Here is a 19,086-nt window from a genome sequence, read left to right as displayed (position 1 = left end):
CATTTATAACCGAGAATCAAACTGTAATGTGGCAGCTGAGTATAAGCATTTTAGGTAAGACCTCCATAAAACCGTAATTACACCCATCTGTTTCCCTTAAGTATCCAGCAGAAAACAGTTAGCGCTTATATATCTCTTGATAGCTCGCTCTCAATCTGGCATTATGGGGAAAGAGGGAAATTAATTTCCCCCTTTCTTTCCTTTCTAGAAAAAGACAGTGCTTAAATTCAAATATATGAGAAAACCAAGCTGGAAGTGTTTGTCAAAGGAGCTTTATTTGTGTATGGATAGTATTAAAACAGCAGAGTTTTCTAAAAGTCTCTCTAACCCTTATGCATCAATTATGGAAAAGACAGAACAGCCACATTTCTAATAAAGCTGTGGCCATACAAATAGATATTAACAACAAACAAACACATACTATTTCTTAAAAATATGTACAGTTGCATCAAAGCTGTTGGATATAAAAAGAGCTTTGTAAATAGCTGTGAACTGAATTCTCATTAAGAAGATACTCAAATAAGCCTTACTATTATGGCCTGGCTGTTATATGATTATTTGACCAGATTCCCACCTGGGGTGAATTGGTGAACACTTCAGTGGAGGGCTGTGAAAGGCCAGTTTCCACTGTGGCAGGACTGATGCGCTGACTCTGAAATCGATACGTTTATATAGCCAAAAAGGGAACTGATTTGAGATGCTATTGGGGGGGGGAGAAAAGAAAAAAAAATTGGACTAAGAGAACTTGTCTGCTTGTGGGGTGTTTACCACTTATTGGTAACCATTTTAGGGACATTAGTGTTAGAATACTTATATTGCACACTTTTAAAAGGGTCACCTGTGAGAATTTGACAATCTGGGTGCAACCAAGTTACCTAAACCTAAGCTTCTCAATGCCTTTTGAAATGTCCTCGTGTACTGTACCACTTGGAAGTTACTGTGGAGTCTCAGTGATTTTTGAGCTCATTTGAAAGTACTTGAGACTTTCCACAGCCAAAGGAAGCTGACGCGCGCTGTCTCTCCTGTAGATACCTACATGAATCTTTCACGAACGAATCTTCCATGAACGAATCTTCCATGTGTCATGAACCTACGTGTGCCTTTCTCATTGCGCAGGCTGACCGGACACTCCAGCTGTCAGAGGGTTAAACATCATGACCAGGCGGTATCACTTTGTAGGGGATCTTCTGAATTCGCAGCAGCAGCAGCTTCCCGGAGAGGATCACGTTAAACTTGCAATTCCACCTGCAGCTGCCACTGTCGCTGTCCCGCGTGTTCAGGTGAGTGTCGCCTGCCGGCCGGCACTCCTCAGGCTGCTGCAGGGTACTTGGTACCGGTAGATGGAGCTAAAGGATCCCCATCACTAAAGAGATGGTAAAATTAATGTCGAAGGTGCAGGCCAAGATTTTGCCGTTGTCGTGTGCTGCTAATATTTGACCTTTGCTATGACATTTTTTTCCCCCTGAATGAACGTGCACTGAGAAATTTATACAAGTGGAGCACTTTACAAGATTTGAGAAGTCAGTTTGTCTAAAAAAAAATTAGATAAGCATTTACTGCTGTGTGTCTCTGCCCAAATAATGCTTCCCAAATTTTACCCATTGTCGGTGACACTGCAGCTCTTAATGTCACATTGTCACCGTCATGGCAATGAGTTAAAGGTACTGGCACTTGATAAGCTTATTATGCTCTGTACTGTGCAGGATGTAAAAATTTCTGTGCATCTGTATATGGGCTCTTACTAGAACCATGTTACTGTATGACAAATGACATCATTCTACATCTCTGGTAACTGTTTCCTCTGGTGTTGCTATTGATAGGGGGAGGCAAGGGGCTGGTGGTATTTTATCTACTGCGTATTTAATGCCATACCTATCCGAGATGAAAATAACTTTCTGCAGGCCCTAAGGAGAGAAGCAGGTATACTCACACATCACAAGATAAATATTTAGATAAATAGCAAGGATATCTAAAGCCATACCTAAAGCTTTCCCATGGACTTTCCGTTAGTACACACTTATGCTGGATTCTGTTCAAAGCACAGCTAAGTAGCACAGAGGAGTGAGAGCTTTCTAAAATTCCCCTTTCAGATAAAGAAGTTTAGATGTCACATATCAAATGTAATGTGACCTCAGGGGTTTCAACCTAGTCCTTAACAGGCATTTCTCACCCTTGAAAAAATGGCTGGCTTTTGAAACAATGCCTCCTTTCAAGAACTTTGGCTTAATATTATGGCATGAAGGTCGAGATTGTTTTGTACTGACTGAGAGGAGCACAGCAGCTTTCACAGTGGTTCCTTTCTTCATATGTGGCTCTTACTTGTACTTAACATTTTGAAGTAAAAAATGAAATGTAGCATGAGAAAGTATCATTTTCTGTGTGAGGCTTTGATGTGTTTTATCTCTTAGCCTCACTATTGTTGTCATATTGTCATAATAGTGAATGCTTATTCTCTTAGTAACTGATGCCCTTTATTTGACAGATCTATTTACTTTTGTTGGTCTTAAATTTCCTGGCAAGGTACACAGACAATTTCAACTTCAACCTTTCAGAGGAAGGAACACAGAGTCAATTCAGCGTGTCTCTTCTGCACAGGCCACCAATGGGATAAACAAACGATGGACCTGTGTGAGACTGTGAACAAGCCAGGTCAGCTCAACCCAGACACAATGAAGGTAAATTACAGCGCAGGCAGGCTGCGAGCAACCACCAGAAGGCCTGGAAAAGGTTATATTAAAACCTCTCGGATCTGAATAGAGGGATTACTTCTGGTTACAAAAAGAGTCTGCACATTGTATGTGTGCAATTACTTCAGAAGAGCAATCCTGCTGTAATTGACCCAAAAAGGCAGTTAGCCTGTCAGACAGCTGGCCATGGACAATGGGGCAAAACCCCCTGAAAACAGAGCTGCATTAGATTAGATTACATATTTTTGTTATCACCCACCCTGTATGGAGACCTCTTGCCCTCACCCCAGGTGACTGTTGGGTGGCTGTGTGAGCTGGCTCCTGGCCTGCTTTCCTGGGGTCGGGCGAACATGCCAGAAATAACGCACTTGTTTGGCAGCTGTAGATCAGAACATCAATCTGCAATGTAGGTATCTTCAAGGAGTCGGAGTTGCTCTTGATTCACAAGCCACAGTGGTCAAACAAGCAATTTTTCTTCTGTAGCTGGCATGTTATGCATGTTATGTATGATCTCTTCTGCTGGAAGTGGCCTTTCTCAGACGTACCTAAGTCACTCACTCTTGCCTCGGGCTTCATTTGCTGTGATGTATTTTTTTCTCAGACTGAAACTGAAGTCATCTGGAAAGGATGCCTGAAAGGACAAGAGAGAGAGATGGCTTAAGTAATAGGGCTCTTCCCAAACTCCTAGGGATAGCAAATATTGAGGAATTTAAATATAATCCATTCCTTTTTTTTTTTTAAGGTACCATTTTGCCTGGAAGGCCTTGTTTTTTATTAAATAAGCCTTTGAGAAAGCTCTCTTAGCATTGGTACTCCTGGTCACAGCTAGCGGCATCAGTGGGAACAGAACTAGAGGTGCTGTGCCCAAGCTAAAGCAAGATTGTAAATGGGGACTCCACTCCGAGGCTCACTCCATGCAAGGAAAAATTCAACACCCCTAAAGAAAGGACAGCACAAGTGCTCAAATTTTAATGGGAATGCCATGAAATTGTACCCAAAGCAGGGAGAACCACAGTTTGTCCCTAAATTGTGACAGTAGCCAATTTCACTTGCTTTCAGATTATTCCAGAGCTGACGAATACATACCCATGTATTTATGTCTAGGAAATTAATAATCTTTCTTCAGGAAAAAATAATGACAACTACACTGGCATACAAGGAATGCATAGTAGTTTACCTGGAGTAACTGATTCATCTATTACCTTAGTACTTACATAAATGGGTGGATATATGAGGTCTAATATTAAACTTGGCAATGTGGCCTATCTATTTGAATAGTATTGTTTTCGAGGACCTGTTTAATATGGTAATAGCGATAGTTGTGGAGAATATTTTTAAGCCTGGCTTTCTAAATTTCTCATCTTTAGGACTAATTCTTACTGAAGTAAATCCGGGGAGTCAGTGCTGGTTTTGGCAGGAGATGCCAGACGCTTAAAAATGTACCAGAAGTCCAAGCAAGGGGGAAAAAAAGCATCTTAAAGATCTTCATTAACTCCATTAGGTCTGACTTGCATTCAGATACCTTTTAAGATTACACATCTGCTTAAGTCCAATAAGTTAATATAGTAGTTTTCCTTTTTTGCCATCGCTATTCAGCATTCTCTTTGCCTTGCCCCTTTATTTTTTCCTGCGTTCAACTAAGACATTCAAGGTTTAAAACAGCGTACTGCCTGTGCTGAGAGAATCTCACCGAAACCATTGTCACACACTGCTCAGCAATGCAGGAATTTGTTTTTTTTCTCCAGCAGCCCTGTAATACTGTGTTTGTTTGCCTGCCTTCTGAAAGGCGAGTAGGGGTGCATGCCACCCCCCTGGGTCGACATGGACACTCCTCACGTACCACAACGGGGGAGGCTGCTGAGGTGAACCCCTTCCACTCAGCACGAGCTGGGACTGTGTAGCCTGTGCTACTTGAGGGAGACTGCAGCAACTTCAGATCCGTATTTTATAACGTATAATGAGCAGAATAAAAGCACTTTTTAAAATAGAACCTTTTTGCTTTGTTTCTTACTGGAAAATCAAATACATTTCAATCAGATTCTTCAGACATTTGTATCTATGAAAGTGAAATGACAATATTTTTGGCATAGAAAGAATATTGGAAAATTCAGAAAAGAAAATGTATAGTTACTGCTTGAACACAGCTTTTAATGCTCTAATCCCCAAAGGTGCTGTCTCTTGAGGTGGGAGCTGACTGCAGGCATAGGCTATGATGTCGTGCACCCGCTGGTTTTACTGTCTCTCCAATGGTGAGTAACTTTGGGGAAACAAGTGTAATTAGTTGAAGTACGATTACATGTGATGTTCTTAACATATATTAGAAATACCAATATTTAAGAATATTGAGCTTTTTCCTAAAATAAACCTATCTGGGTCTGAGTTAATCTGATGCCAAGGGTTAAGCTCTTTGTTACAGGCAGGCCAGGCAGTAACTCCTACTGTTCAACTTCTCCTACAGAATTTTATGAACAGACCAAAGTTTATGAATACACAGCGCTGGGCCTGGATTCACCTGCAGGATATAGCCCACGGCTACCAAAGAACAACTCAAAATTACAGTGGTAAAGGGAACACACCGGTGGGTCAGAGCAGGTGAGTGTGCCTGTTCATAGCACACCCGAGAGGCAGGCGGGACCGGTCCAGTCCTGGGCTGGAGACCGGGACAGCCATGGTTCGGCTACTGCCTGGGCGGGGGTGATGAGGTGTAGCGAGGCAGTAGCAAACCTCCGTGTGGGAGTCTTCGGGGAGTGCTCTGAATTTCAGTGTTAGGGAGGGGCAAGCAGCAACTCCATAGGTTTAAAGAAACCTGCAATAACAACTTAGGAACAAGTTAAATTAAAAAAACCCACAACTGAGTTAAGGGCACCACAAGCTGAGGCGTGCGTGGAGGGCCAAGCTGGTTGCAGGTCACTGGATGCGGGTCCGACTGCCACCCTTGCCGTAGCAATTTCAGTGAACAGAACATCGTGCTTTTACTAATTATTGAGCAATTACCAGGTCCACCCAGCACAGCGCATGCACCCGGCGCTCACGAGTGCTACTGCAGCTCTGACAGAAGGGTGCCCCAGGGTGGCCGCTCCTGGGCCCTGTGTGGCGGGAGAGGGTTTGGGAAGGCGGCTTCTTGGCTGCTGGGCAGGCAGGGGCTGAGCCAGAGCTTAGGGTCTGACTTCCAGGACGGTGCGTGCCCAGGGAAAGGACTGGGGTTAAGCAGCACTGTGAGAGTTAGGATTTTTATTCCCCCCCCGCCCCCCCTCCGAATTAACTTCATCATCCCTTAAATAGTTCAAGGAAGAGAGTGTTTTAGCCCTTCTCGTCCAGGTGAGACCACCTTCGCATTGCCCTCGCACACGCTCACCTGCTGCAGGCACGTGTGGAGCCACGCGGGCAGCAGAAGAGCGTAAGTGTGAAAGCTTAGCGCCCGCTGGGTGGTGGCCTCTGCCCCTCGCCTGCTGTGGAGTTGCCCAGACCTCCCTTGTGCCACCAAGGGAGAGAGTAGGCTGAAGAAGGAGGGAGAAACATCTCCTGTGAGGGAGAAACAGCTCTGCTGCCTGCCTGTGGGGAGAGGCCGCGCGGGGCCCTCGCCTTCGTTTCTTCCCTCCCTGAGTGAGCAGGCCCCTCGCCCCCGCCAGCCGCTTCTGCGCTCGCAGGGTGAGCACACGCGGCCTGCGGCTGCCGTTGCCATGCAGGAGGGGGTGGATTTTTTGTATGGCTTTGAGTTTATTTACGTGTCAAATGCGATGTGTGTCATGCAATTTAAATGAGTTGAAAAATACAAAGTTAATTTATCCTAAAATGGGTAAATTTTCATTATCGAGATTCTTCTGGCTTAGTAGCTGAAGACTTTGGTATTCTCTCATATTTAACAGTATGTCTGTTTTCATTAAGAACTGAATTTGCAATAAAGTAGAGGGTTTAATTTTGATATTAAAAGTATTCTTAAGTAATGTGTATTGCTAGCTTTCTCTGTTTGCCCGTAATAATCCAGTTTATCCAGAGATTACAGAAAAGGTAATCTAAGAGTTACTTTACTGAAATACAGCATATTAGTGATACGAATGCCAATTTACTGAATCAAACCATAAATATGTCCCTCAACTTTACTGCTACTTTTTTCCTCATTCCCAATGATGTAGCTATGTCCTGATTATATTGCAGTACAAACATCCAAATTCTTTGATCAAATCTACTTCACAATTGTGTAGACCCTGATCCTATAAAGCCCTTGCATTCTTTATATAAAGCTTTGTTTTGTTTTGTATTATTCATTTAAACACAGAAGTAATGCTTTGCAGTCAGTTTATTTTGATGTTCTAAAAACGGAAAACAGTGTCCCTGTCAGGGCTAAGGCGCAAAGGTTAGCTGCAGAGTCTTGCTTCTGTTGCCATAGCTGTTTTGTGGTTAAGATTTGTATTTAATTTTCCAGAACTCTGATATTATTCATAATTCTGGAGAGAAAAAAAAGTCAGCTAATTAAAAGCAAAGATTTTGATTTATGTAATAATGTCATGCAAAAGGCATACCATGAGAAGGTAAGATTGCATTTGGGTGTTTTCCAACATTGAAATGTGGCAGAAACATTGTTCCTCAAAAGTAAGATACTCTTCCTAAAATATGTTATTACCACAGACATGGAAGATGTGGGGATTTGTCTTGTATGGCAGTGATTTTAAACCTCCATCTGCCTCCCTTAGGCCCTAAGTAGCCATTTACTTATTTCGTGTTCAGTAGGTCTTTGAAAATGCTTAGAATGTTTAAAATATTAGGTGGTTTAAAAAGAACTAGATAAAAGAAAGTATAATTATTAGGTATAGATAGAATCACAGTAAAAAGTTTTTGAGTGCTTTCCAGGAGAATGCAGAAGCTCAGACTTGCCTGATCTATTTCCACCCATGTCCCTTCACAGTCTTTTTTTCTGATTCATTTGGGAAGCTTCCTTATCTGTACATTGCTTAGGAAGGGGTATGCCATCTGCATATAATTGTAAATTAGAGGATTCATCCATCTACTGTCTTAGATGAGTATGGCTTTCCTGCAGGAATTTGTTAAATTGTATGAATTTAATTCTCATATCCCTTCTGGAATATTGAACAAAACTCATTTTATCACTGCAGGGTTTTAAAGCAGAAGGGGCAGTAAACTAATATAATTAATCATTGTGTCAGTGCTACAGCATAATGGACTAATTCTTTTCCTAATTTCCAGTTACTTATCATTTTAAATCTCACAGGGAAAGCAGCACTGTATAGAAAGCAACAAGGAACAACCAATTAAAAAAAAGTGTTTTGTTTCATCATCTTAAGCAAGTGTAACAGAACTGAGGAAACTCTGGTTGTGATTTATTAGTTGCATTTGTTCTTTGAGTTTTCACATACAGTGAGATATTTCACTGAACTGCTTCATATGGAAAAAGTAATGATTTCCCTGTATCGACATATTTTGTGCATCAAATTTGCATTTTTAAAAAACACTCAAATATATAGAATAATTGGCTTGAGTTAAAATGAACAAAACAAGCCATCTAAAACCCTTAGTTAACAATCATTTTTTTTAACGTCAACTCTGAAAAAATTAAAAATTCCTGCAATTACAATTCAATTGTAATCTGACACTCTGTCCTAATTCAGGCCACTTATACTAAATACTTACATTTTACTTACAAGACTGTTTCAAATATTTATTTCACAGCTGAATTCAACTCTGCCATTACAGGTTGGTGAGTATATTCTTTACCAGCTGATGATTTTAAATGTATACTACCTGTCACTAGTTTGGGTGTGAGACTGTGGGCTCTACTAAATTTTTGCAGGTTCAAGTTTGGACTGGCACAATAAAGATGACCAATACCTCTGATATATCCCACTGGGATAGGAATTTGGATGCTTTTAGAGATTCAGGTCTTTTTTGCTAGAGGTAAGGAGAGATTATCAAGAAGGTGAAAAAGAATGGAAAGAAACAAAGCACTAGGAAAAACTGGTTCAGAGATAGCCAAGGAAGGAGCTGGGAAAAAAGCATCACTGAAAAGGCTGTCTGGAGCCTGTGGAGACGCAGCTGAGTACTAGATGAGATGAAGGAAAGGCAGAGTGGGAATGCAGGAGGGAAGAGGAGGTGCTTGATGGGAATAGAGAAGAAAGTTTTGGCACACATGAGATACGACTCCATGGGATGGGTAGGACAAAGGAGAGAGGGCTAGTAATGTCTGACAGGAGTGAATAGAGGAGGAAGGTAAATTGGTAGTTCCTGTTGCTGTACAGAGTTCAACATCATTTCTGGCAGCAAGCTGGAAAGCATTTAAAGGCTGAGCTTTCAATTAAAAATCCTCATTAAGTAGAGGCCCAGTAACCCTATCTGAAAGGTTAGAAGAAACACAGTAAACAGGGCAGCATTTTTTCCACTGGTTTTCATAGAAGTACAGCTAGTTGAACTGAACCTAGACAAAGTACTGACGTGAACCATTCTATGTTTTTTTTTCTTGAACAGGAATTCAGCATGAACTGTTTGTTATTTTGAAGTTTTATTAATCTGGAACAACTTTAGTCACTGCTGAACCCAAATTAGAACCTAACCAAATAGTTAACACATTTGACCCTTTGCTTAAATGTAATAAATTCAATATTAGTTTTGGGCAATACTGTTTTCTGCATTCCCCAGTTCAATCCCACTTCTCGTTTATCCTGCCCAGATTCCTTCCAGCCTCCTGCTTTGATTCAGGTGGTGCTATACATTGCAGAAGACCTTCTGGTGGGATGAGTTGGAGAAAATTGGTAGGGTTTGGCCTCTGTGAGTAGCATTGCTCAGAGTTCTCTTTTTTGGTATTTCTCTATTACTGCTTCCATCCTCATTACAAACTTCATGAAAGGTGCAAAGGAATGACCTACCTGCCTGTCAGACACTAGGGAGAATATTTCTCCATGTTCTGTTGTACGGCTAAGCCAGCTGTCCTCTGCCTAATCATCAGAGGAGCACTGCTGTGACAAGCCATCTGGAAAAAAAGTAGCAGGGATTGTGTGGGTTTTCATCTAGAACTGACATCAGGTGTTTAAAACATTTTAAAGAAAATGCTGGGAAATTCATATAGAAATTGCCATGCAACAGTTCATGCCAGTTATGTTGTTAGTAAACTTAAATGCTGTACAAGCAAGCTTTTTGAGTTTGATTTTTATTTTACTGTCTGGAGAACATGGTGTCAAATGCCCATTTTTTATTTTAAGTGTAGTCTTAAAGACTTGATTGTTCTTTGATCTTAATTTTGTGTTGAAGGTAGTTCAAAGTTATAAGGAGTTATGTATGCTGTATCTTAAGGAAATGCTTGTCTGAAATTGTACTGATAGCCTGCTGTGAAAAAAATCAATTTGCCATCAGCAAAATGAATGTACTTGATGTTCAATTCAGTTCACCCAACTATTTCATGTTCTTTCCCTATAGTAAAACAAAAGGGTCCTGAGAATTAATTACAGTGTTAGCATCTGCTCATGGCAGCTTTGCTGATATACTTAGTAGAATAAGATAGTTAAGGCAGGAGTGAGATGGAGCGTAAAGTTTTTCCCACTACCATTTCTTATGCAAATATCTTTTAAAGGACAGGCCTCTCTGTTGATTCCTGTACATACTTTTTCTTTTTGCAGTAGAGTACCCAATTGTGTTTAAAATCAGGAAATACTGATTGCTTCCAAATAATTGGTGTTATGTCACTTTTTCACTATAAATATTGCTGACTGCACAGTGGAGTATTGTTTATTTGAATACTGGTAATAACATTTCTTCCTTTAAACTAAATTCCAAACTTTTTTGGGATCAGTTGATGAATGAGAAGTTTGGTGAGATTACAGGTTCCTGAGATTCCTGATGTTGAATCTTGTATTAGTAGTATTATTCCAACCTGCTGTGCCAAGTGCACTGGGGAGCAACCTTGAATGCTGGAGAAGCATACTTCTGTGTTGTGCAAAATCTCCTTTGACAGTTTTGTCTTTATTAACATTAAAAAATATTAGTGTCCTAACATGCCAATCTAAACTGAGGTTTTATTGTGCTAAACATAGACTGAGCTGCAGCACAAGACTACAAAATATTGGTAATTCTTAGGATTTTAGTATTATATAATTTTGTATTTTAATGCATATTCAGGTAAATAAATCTCACTCATTTGAGCTAGAAGAAGGATCCGGCCCTGTATATTTTGTCTAGGCTTTTTCTTTTGGCTGAAACATCACAAGGTATAAATTACCTTTCTTGGAATGCCTGAGAAAACATGATCTCTCAAAACCAAGAGATTTTCATTATTTGTAAATTCTCTATAATTTCTGTCATGTTGGATTTGAAATGTGTTCATCCATTGCACTGTATTTGGAGAGGATCATCTTAGATTTCTGTGGGAGAGTGCCTGAAGTTCGGTCTTGTCATGAACGATTGTGATGCCAGTAATGGTAGTAGGGTTAGTCCTGTTTGCATTGGAGAACAATTTCAGTTCACATAATTATAATAAAACCCCGAAGTTTGGTGGAGTAAGAACAGGTTGACAATTGTCTTCAGTAATTTGAAAGAGGAAAATTATGACCAGAACTAGTGGGAATTCAAAATGTTTTTAATATTTATTATTTCATATTTTCTGACAAGCTGCAAGCACAAATGGGAAAATTGTATTTGCATGTCTGAAAGTGTAATATATCCTTTAAGCCTTCAGAAAATTTGCATGTGGCCCGTTAGTTGCTTGTGGGTTTTGAATGATAAGTCATTATCCAAAGAAATACAACCCAAGCTTTGATTAGATTAAGCTTTTTCTTCTTGAAGACATTTGAATATTCTTTATGATACCATTTGTTAATTTTATTCTTTTCTATATATATACAACATTATCATTAATGCTTAGGCTTTTATATTGGATACAATTCTTAATTTTATGTCCATTATGTTGCCATATACCAAATGCTTTTAACTTCTTAACTCATAAAAAAATTGTTGAAGCAGTGCCTGGCACTGGTCAGGTGCAGTGATAATTAATATTGAAGTGAAAAGAAAAATATATAAATTATATATTTCATAAATTAATACTCTTATAAAACTGTAGTAACATAGTGTGACATTTAATATGCACGCCTGCATATCTTGTTTCTTCTATCAACTAAAATTTTAACTAAAGGTTGAAAGAGTGGGTCTTTGCCCTATTGGCCTAGCAATTGAAAAGCATTTCTGTATTTTGTAGATATGCTTTAGTAGAACATCACATGGCATGAAATTTAAACTCTAAGCATGTATAACAGTTTTTGAAAGAACGTGTGGTTTGCTACTCTTCCAGAGCAAACACAGCCTCTAAATAATAACCATTTTGGTAAATACTTGGAATGATTCCTGAATATGTCTGGAGGAACCCTTGAAAGTAAAAGGCGGTCTAAGTGAAATGAAAACACAACTAAACTATCAATAACCCTGGTAATAAAAGAACAGCCTGATCCTCAGAACTGGGCTGTGCACCCCCATCCTTTTCTGTTTGTCAAAAATGCACTGCAGTTACGCAAACAGGGAGGTAACAAACAGCCTTAAAACTAAGAAATCACTTTTCCTAAAAACTGGATTAATCATGTGCTTCATACCCAAGTCTGAGAGAGAGTAGAATCTGCTAGTTGTGTAGGGAAGTATTACTGAAATTAGCAGTTTACTGAAATCATTGTGCTTTTCTCCCCTCAATTTGAACATATTTAATCGGCAAATGTCATAAATACATAGTTTATAATGGAACAGTCATTTTTGTTATTTAAGCTTCTTAAACATTTAACAGGTATGGACTGTTACATGTTGTTAGCCAAAATACTTGATCTATTACATATAGAGAATGCCATTGTCCTTCAGAAAATAGACTTTCTTATATTATTGTTTTATGAAAATGGCTTAATATCATGACATGTTTTAGCTATTACCTTTCTTTTCATCATATAAGTAGTTCCCATTGTGTACATGTAGAAAGAGTATGTTGAACTTGAAAAAAAATCTTCATACTTTGTTATTTCATTAATTATTGATCATTTTGTGTCTACTTAAAAAGGCCATTAGGAAAAAAGTCTTATATATCTTTATAAAAATAAGATGGTTATTTATTAATATTGCTGGTAAGAATGTTTGTGACCCCTTTAGATATGAATAGATACTCAGGTGAATTGAAAACGAGTGTTTTTTATGATTCTTGAACATAGTTCCAAGCAAGGTATATGTTTTATATATTGTTTAGCAGTATTGAGGGGAGGGAAAAGTAGAAACATGTTTTATCATTCTAGAATTTTTATGGCACATGGTAATTGTTACCTTGAAAACAGTCAGGATACATTTTCACATAAGCTGTAAGACTTCCAAAACTATTTTTTTCTATGTTAGATTTGGTCCAGGAGGTGTGCAAAATCTTGTGATCTTCATTCCTTGTATTCATATGAGAAATAATTGTCAGAAAGAAGTACTTTTTTGAATACTTCAACAAAAAAGAAGTGGAAACTTGTATGTAATGTCTTCTATGCTTTCAATTTCATAAGAAGGGAATCAATTTAGTAAATTTTTCTTTGGTGTGGGAAAAGCATTCCTGGTAGCCTAATGTTTTCATACAGTTGGGAGGAAAAATTGTAAGTTTTGTACACAGCTTAATTTCTCTAGACGTTGAAATGTTTTCATCTGGAGAAGCAGCATATTTTGTGTGTAGCATTCTTCATTACAGATCCTAATTAGCAATAGCTAACAAATGATGATGCTATGCATTAATACTCAGAAGAACATCCAGGAGCTCCAAGAGCAATTGGATCATTCGCTGAGATTGGGGACACTTGCTCCCAGAAGCTCTCAGCAAAATACCAAATGCATAAATGGTATTGAAACAGTATATAGCTTCAATTAGAGTAATTTATTTATATATAGTTTTAAATATGAAAAGTGAAAGGAGTAGAAGTCATAACAGAGAATGGTAGGAAGGGAGATTTTATTTAATAAATAATCTGTTGTTGCAGGATCACAGGATAGTGATTGCTTCCTTCTTCCTGTAGTCCATTGTAGTTGATAGTTTGGGCTAATTTAGTTAATTTCTACAACAGATGCTCTATTTGTCATGAGATTTGAAAAATGTTGTCTGACCTATAGGGTATATTTTAGCATGTGGATTAGATTGTTTTGTGGATTTGTTCAAAGTAAGCATCCTTTGTGTGGTTGCCTGCAACTGCATGGAATTGAACTTGATGATTCAGATAGTCCCAGGTATAAGCTCCAAATGAAGGGTGAGGGGACTGTTATCTTTACCCACGTCTGATGTCAGTAAAATACAGAATATTTTGCTACAAGTAGCTCCTATTTAACGTATGTCAGAAATGTTTCTGTAGTTTATTTTTCAAACCACATCATTGTCCTGATTGACTCCTTACTAGACTTTTTTATTTATCTCTGTGGCAAAAAGATTTTTCTTTCAGCTTTGAAGGGCCTTTATTGCTTGTATTTCCTTAATCTATGATAGCTAGATACATCACGTTGTAAGCCTCACCATTTATAGTAGTAGAAGTTTTTCCAGTCTGCCTTAAAATACTTCGGGAATTTAACTCATGCGTGTAGTTAAAAAAACAAAAAAAATTCAATAGAGGTCCTTCTTTCAGATAACACTCTCTCTGTTGACTGTGGCTGGACACATAGGGAAACAGCACACATAACAAAAATCTCCTTTCTCATATTAGTCCAGCTCATAAATTTGACAGGTGTTAATTTTTTTTTGATAAATTTTCATCAACTAATAAGCACAGACTAAAGTTATTATTTATGAGGTTATAGGGTGGCTGCTGATTCTTTCATGCTCCTGTACCTGCTACCAAAAGACCAACCAAATGGACTTTTCATTTGGTTTTCTGTTTGTTTGCTTGTTTGCTGCTTTTTGCTGAAACAATATGTGTTTTCATCTGCTTCCTTATCCAAGGCTGAAAAGTCTTATTTGAACTGGTCTAATTTCTCACATGTTTTTAGCATGTAGATGTAGAAAGGTTATAGTTTTTCTTTGAGATGGTTTATCTTTTTCATCTACTGTCAGCCCAGCCAGAAGTTTAGAGGGAAGGTAGGAAATTATATTAAAACAAGTCTTCAATAAACCATGACAACAGGTGCATATAGTTTATTGGAGGCTATTTCATTGCTACAGGCCAATGCCCAAGATAATTATTTATGCAAGACGCCTCTTTTTTCTTGCATATCTTATTTTACTTATACTAGCTTTTTAACTATGGAGACAATTTCCTGCCTGGCACAGCAGGGTGTCTCCTCTGTGACTACCCCACCTTCCCAGGTGCCCTTGCATAACAGGTATGAGGCTCTGCAAGTGAACCAAACAATAACGAGGACAATGGTTCATCTAGCTTGGAGGTGTCGCCTAGTTTAAGTCGGCCTATGCCCTGCGTCAAAATTGCTTACATAAAGAAAAAAAGGCGGGTCACTGTCATAGGAGACTCCCTTCTGAAGGGAACACAAAGCCCAACATGCAGACCAGACGCACTTCTTAGGGAAGTCTGCTGCATCCCTGGGGCCCGGTTTAAAGATGTGAAGAGAAAGCTTCCTACCCTGTTATGGTCCTCGGATTACTATTTGTTATTGATTTTTCAGGTAGGCAGTGATGAAGTTGCAACAAGAAGTCTAAGGGCAATCAAGAGAGACTTCAGGGCCTTGGGATGACTGGTTAAGGGATCAGGAGCACAAATAATGTTCTTCTCTATCCTTCTAGTTGCAGGGAATGATGAGGGAAGAAACAGGAAGAGCCAGCAGATCAATACCTGGCTCCGAGCCTGGTGTCACCAGCAGAATTTTGGGTTTTTTGATCATGGGTCGGTCTACATGATGCCAAGCCTGCTGGCGACAGACAGGGTGCACCTGTCTCAAAGGGGGGAAGAATCTTTGCACAGGAGTTAGGAGGGCTCATTGAAAGAGCTTTAAACTAGATTTGAAGGGGGAAAGGGATAAAACCAGGCTCGCTAGAGATAAGCCTGGGAGCGACATGCCAATGTGTGAGGGATGGTGTGCTAGAGCGGTCCTTCGGTCTGCTGTCTCAGTGGAGGTAGGGGATGGATATCCATGCGGCAGCAAAGATGCAAGGGTTATGTATGTGTTAGAAAACACAGAAGCGCCTGAGAATGGACACATAGGAATTAGAGCTTCTCCCTCCAAAAAGGTGGTGGGATCAATAGCCCAACTGAAGCGCATCTACACCAATGCACGCAGCATGGGAAACAAACAGGAGGAGCTGGAAGCCATTGTGCAGCAGGAAAACTATGATATGGTTGCCATCACGGAAACACGGTGGGATGACTCGCACAACTGGAGTACTGCAATGGATGGCTATAAACTCTTCAGAAGGATAGGCAAGGAAGGAGAGGCGGTGGGGTAGCCCTATCCGTTAGGGAGTGTTTTGATTGTCTAGAGCTTAATGATGGTGATGATAGGGTTGAGTATTTATGGGTAAGAATCAGAGGGAAGGCCAACCAGGCAGATATCATGGTGGGAGTCTGTTATAGATCACCCTACCAGGATGAAGAAGCAGACAAAATATTCTATAAGCAGCTGGGAGAAGTCTCACAATCGCTAGCCCTTCTTCTCGTGGGGGACTTCAACTTAACAGATGTCTGCTGGAAATACAATACAGCAGAGAGGAAGCAGTCTAGGAGGTTCCTGGAGTGTATGGAAAATAACTTGCTGACACAGCTGGTGAGCGAGCCAACTAGGGAAGGTGCCCTGCTGAACCTGTTTGTGAACAGAGAAGGACTTGTGGGTGATGTGATGGTTGGAGGCCATCTTGGGCATAGCAATCACAAAGTGATAGAGTTTTCAGTTCCTGGAGAAGTAAGGAGGGGGGTTAGCAGAACTGCCACCTTGGACTTCTGGAGGGCAGACCTTGGCCTGTTGAGGAGGCCAAGAATCCCTTGGGAGGCAGTCCTGAAGGGCAAAGGAGTCCAGGAAGGCTGGACATTCTTCAAGAAGGAAATCTTAAAGGCACAGGAGTGGGCTGTCCCCATGTGCCAAAAGATGAGCTGGTCGGGAAGAAGACCGGCCTGACTGAACAGAGTGCTTTGGCTGGAACTCAGGTAAAAAAGGAGAGTTTATGACCTTTGGAAGAAGGGGCAGGCAACTCAGGAGGACTACAAGCATGTTGTGAGGTTATGCAGGGAGAAAATTAGAAGGGCAAAGCCCAACTAGAACTTAATCTGGCTACTGCCATAAAAGACAATAAAAAATGTTTCTATAAATACATTAGCAACAAAAGGAGGGCTAAGGAGAATCTCCATCCTTTATTGGATGTGGGGGGAAACATAGTGACAAAGGATGAGGAAAAGGCTGAGGTACTTAATGCCTTCTTTGCCTCAGTCTTTAATAGTAAGACCAGTTGTTCTCCGGGTACCCAGCCCCCTGAGCTAGAAGACAGGGACGGGGAGCAGAATGAAGCCCCCATAATCCAAGGGGAAATGGTTAGTGACCTGCTACACCACTTAGACAGACACAAGTCTATGGGGCCAAGTGAGATCCACCCAAGTGTACTGAGGGAGCTGGTGGAAGTGCTCACCAAGCCACTTCCAATCATTTATCAGCAGTCCTGGCTAACAGGGGAGGTCCCAGTTGCCTGCAAGTTAGCAAATGTGATGCCCATCTACAAGAAGGGCCAGAAGGAGGATCTGGGGAACTACAGGCCTGTCAGCCTGACGTTGGTGCTGGGGAAGGTTATGGAGCAAATCATCTTGAGTGCCATCATGCAGCACATACAGGACAACTAGGTGATCAGGCCCAGTCAGCGTGGGTTTATGGAAGGCAGGTCCTGCTTGACTAACCCAATATCCTTCTATGACAAGGTGACCCGTTCAGTGGATGAGGGACAGACTGTGGATGTGGTCTACCTAGACTTTAGTAAAGCCTTTGACACCGTTTCCCACAGCATTCTCCTGAAGAAACTGTCTGCTCATGGCTTGGACGGGTGTACTTTTCGCTGGGTAAAAATCTGGTTGGATGGCCAGGCCCAAAGAATGGTGGTGAATGGAGTTAAATCCAGTTGGCAGCCGGTCACAAGTGGTGTTCCCCAGGGCTCAATATTGGGGCCAGTTCTGTTTAATATCTTTATCAATGATCTGGACGAGGGGATCAAGTGCTCCCTCAGTAAGTTTGCAGACGACACCAAGTTGAGCGGGAGTGTTGATCTGCTGGAGGGCAGGAAGGCTCTGCAGAGGGACCTGGACAGGTTGGATCGATGGGCTGAGGCCAACTGTATGAGGTTCAACAAGGCCAAGTGCCGGGTCCTACACTTCGGCCACAACCACCCCATGCAACGCTACAGGCTTGGGGAAGAGTGGCTGGAAAGCTGCCCGGAGGAAAAGGACCTGGGGGTGCTGATTGACAGCCGGCTGAACATGAGCCGGCAGTGTGCCCAGGTGGCCAAGAAGGCCAATGGCATCCTGGCCTGTATCAGAAATAGTTGGCCAGCAGGAGCAGGGAGGTGATCGTGCCCCTGTACTCGGCACTGGTGGGGCTGCACCTCGAATACTGCGTTCAGTTTTGGGCCCCTCACTACGAGAAGGACATTGAGGTGCTGGGGCGTGTCCAGAGAAGGGCAAAAAGGCTGGTGAAGGGTCTGGAGCACAAGTCTGATGAGAAGCGGCTGAGGGAACTGGGACTGTTTAGCCTGGAGAAGAGGAGGCTCAGGGGAGACCCTATCGCTCTCTACCTGAAAGGAGGTTGTAGTGAGGTGGGTGTTGGTCTCTTCTCCCGAGTAACAAGTGACAGGACAAGAGGGAATAGCCTCAAGTTGTGCCAGTGGAGGTTTAGATTGGACATCAGGAAAAATTTCTTCACCAAAAGGGTTGTCAAGCACTGGAACAGGCTTGACAGGGAAGTGGTTGAGTCACCATCCCTGGAAGTATTTAAAAGACGTGTAGATGTGGTGCTTAGGGACATGGTTTAGTGGTGGACTTGGCAGTGTTAGGTTAACAGTTGGACTTGATGATCTTAAAGCTCTTTTCCAAACTAAACAATTCTATGATTCTATGAATTTCATATTCATTATACAGCAGTCTGTGCAAAAGTTCTGAAATAGTTTGTGTTGTTACTGAAAAACTTTTAGGGGTCTTCAGATTGAAGAAGTTTGCAACAAGTGCATTAAATTTAATGGTAGGCAATCTTTAAGAAGGAATATAGAAAGTTGTATTGGATGGGCAAAGTAAAGTAACTGTAAAAATTAACTTTTACTCTTGACATTTCTATTCAGTAAATACGATCTTGCAACAGTGCATATAATTCACATTCCCCTGTTTATATTCTTAAATTTTGATAGATTTCTGGTTTTTATGACTGTTCAAATTGCATGTCGATGGCAGTATAAAAATGAATGATATTTAATTTAGTACCATTGACTTTTCATTTTCAAGAG

The 19,086-nt window shown here is 40.7% G+C and overlaps 1 protein-coding gene across 1 annotated transcript in view; it reads left to right on the top strand.

Moving 5' to 3' along the window:
- Positions 1–1,154: 1,154 nt before the first annotated feature.
- Positions 1,155–19,086, top strand: part of STK33 (serine/threonine kinase 33) — a 50,836-nt gene continuing 32,904 nt past the window's right edge. The window contains 1 exon segment of the mRNA XM_075163832.1: positions 1,155–1,280. Coding sequence (XP_075019933.1) covers positions 1,155–1,280 — 126 coding nt within the window.

This window comes from Calonectris borealis, chromosome 14 (assembly GCF_964195595.1).
Source record: "Calonectris borealis chromosome 14, bCalBor7.hap1.2, whole genome shotgun sequence".
Lineage (NCBI taxonomy): Eukaryota > Metazoa > Chordata > Aves > Procellariiformes > Procellariidae > Calonectris > Calonectris borealis.
Note: the sequence above shows the minus strand (reverse complement) of the source record. Positions and strands in the feature narration are given on the sequence as shown.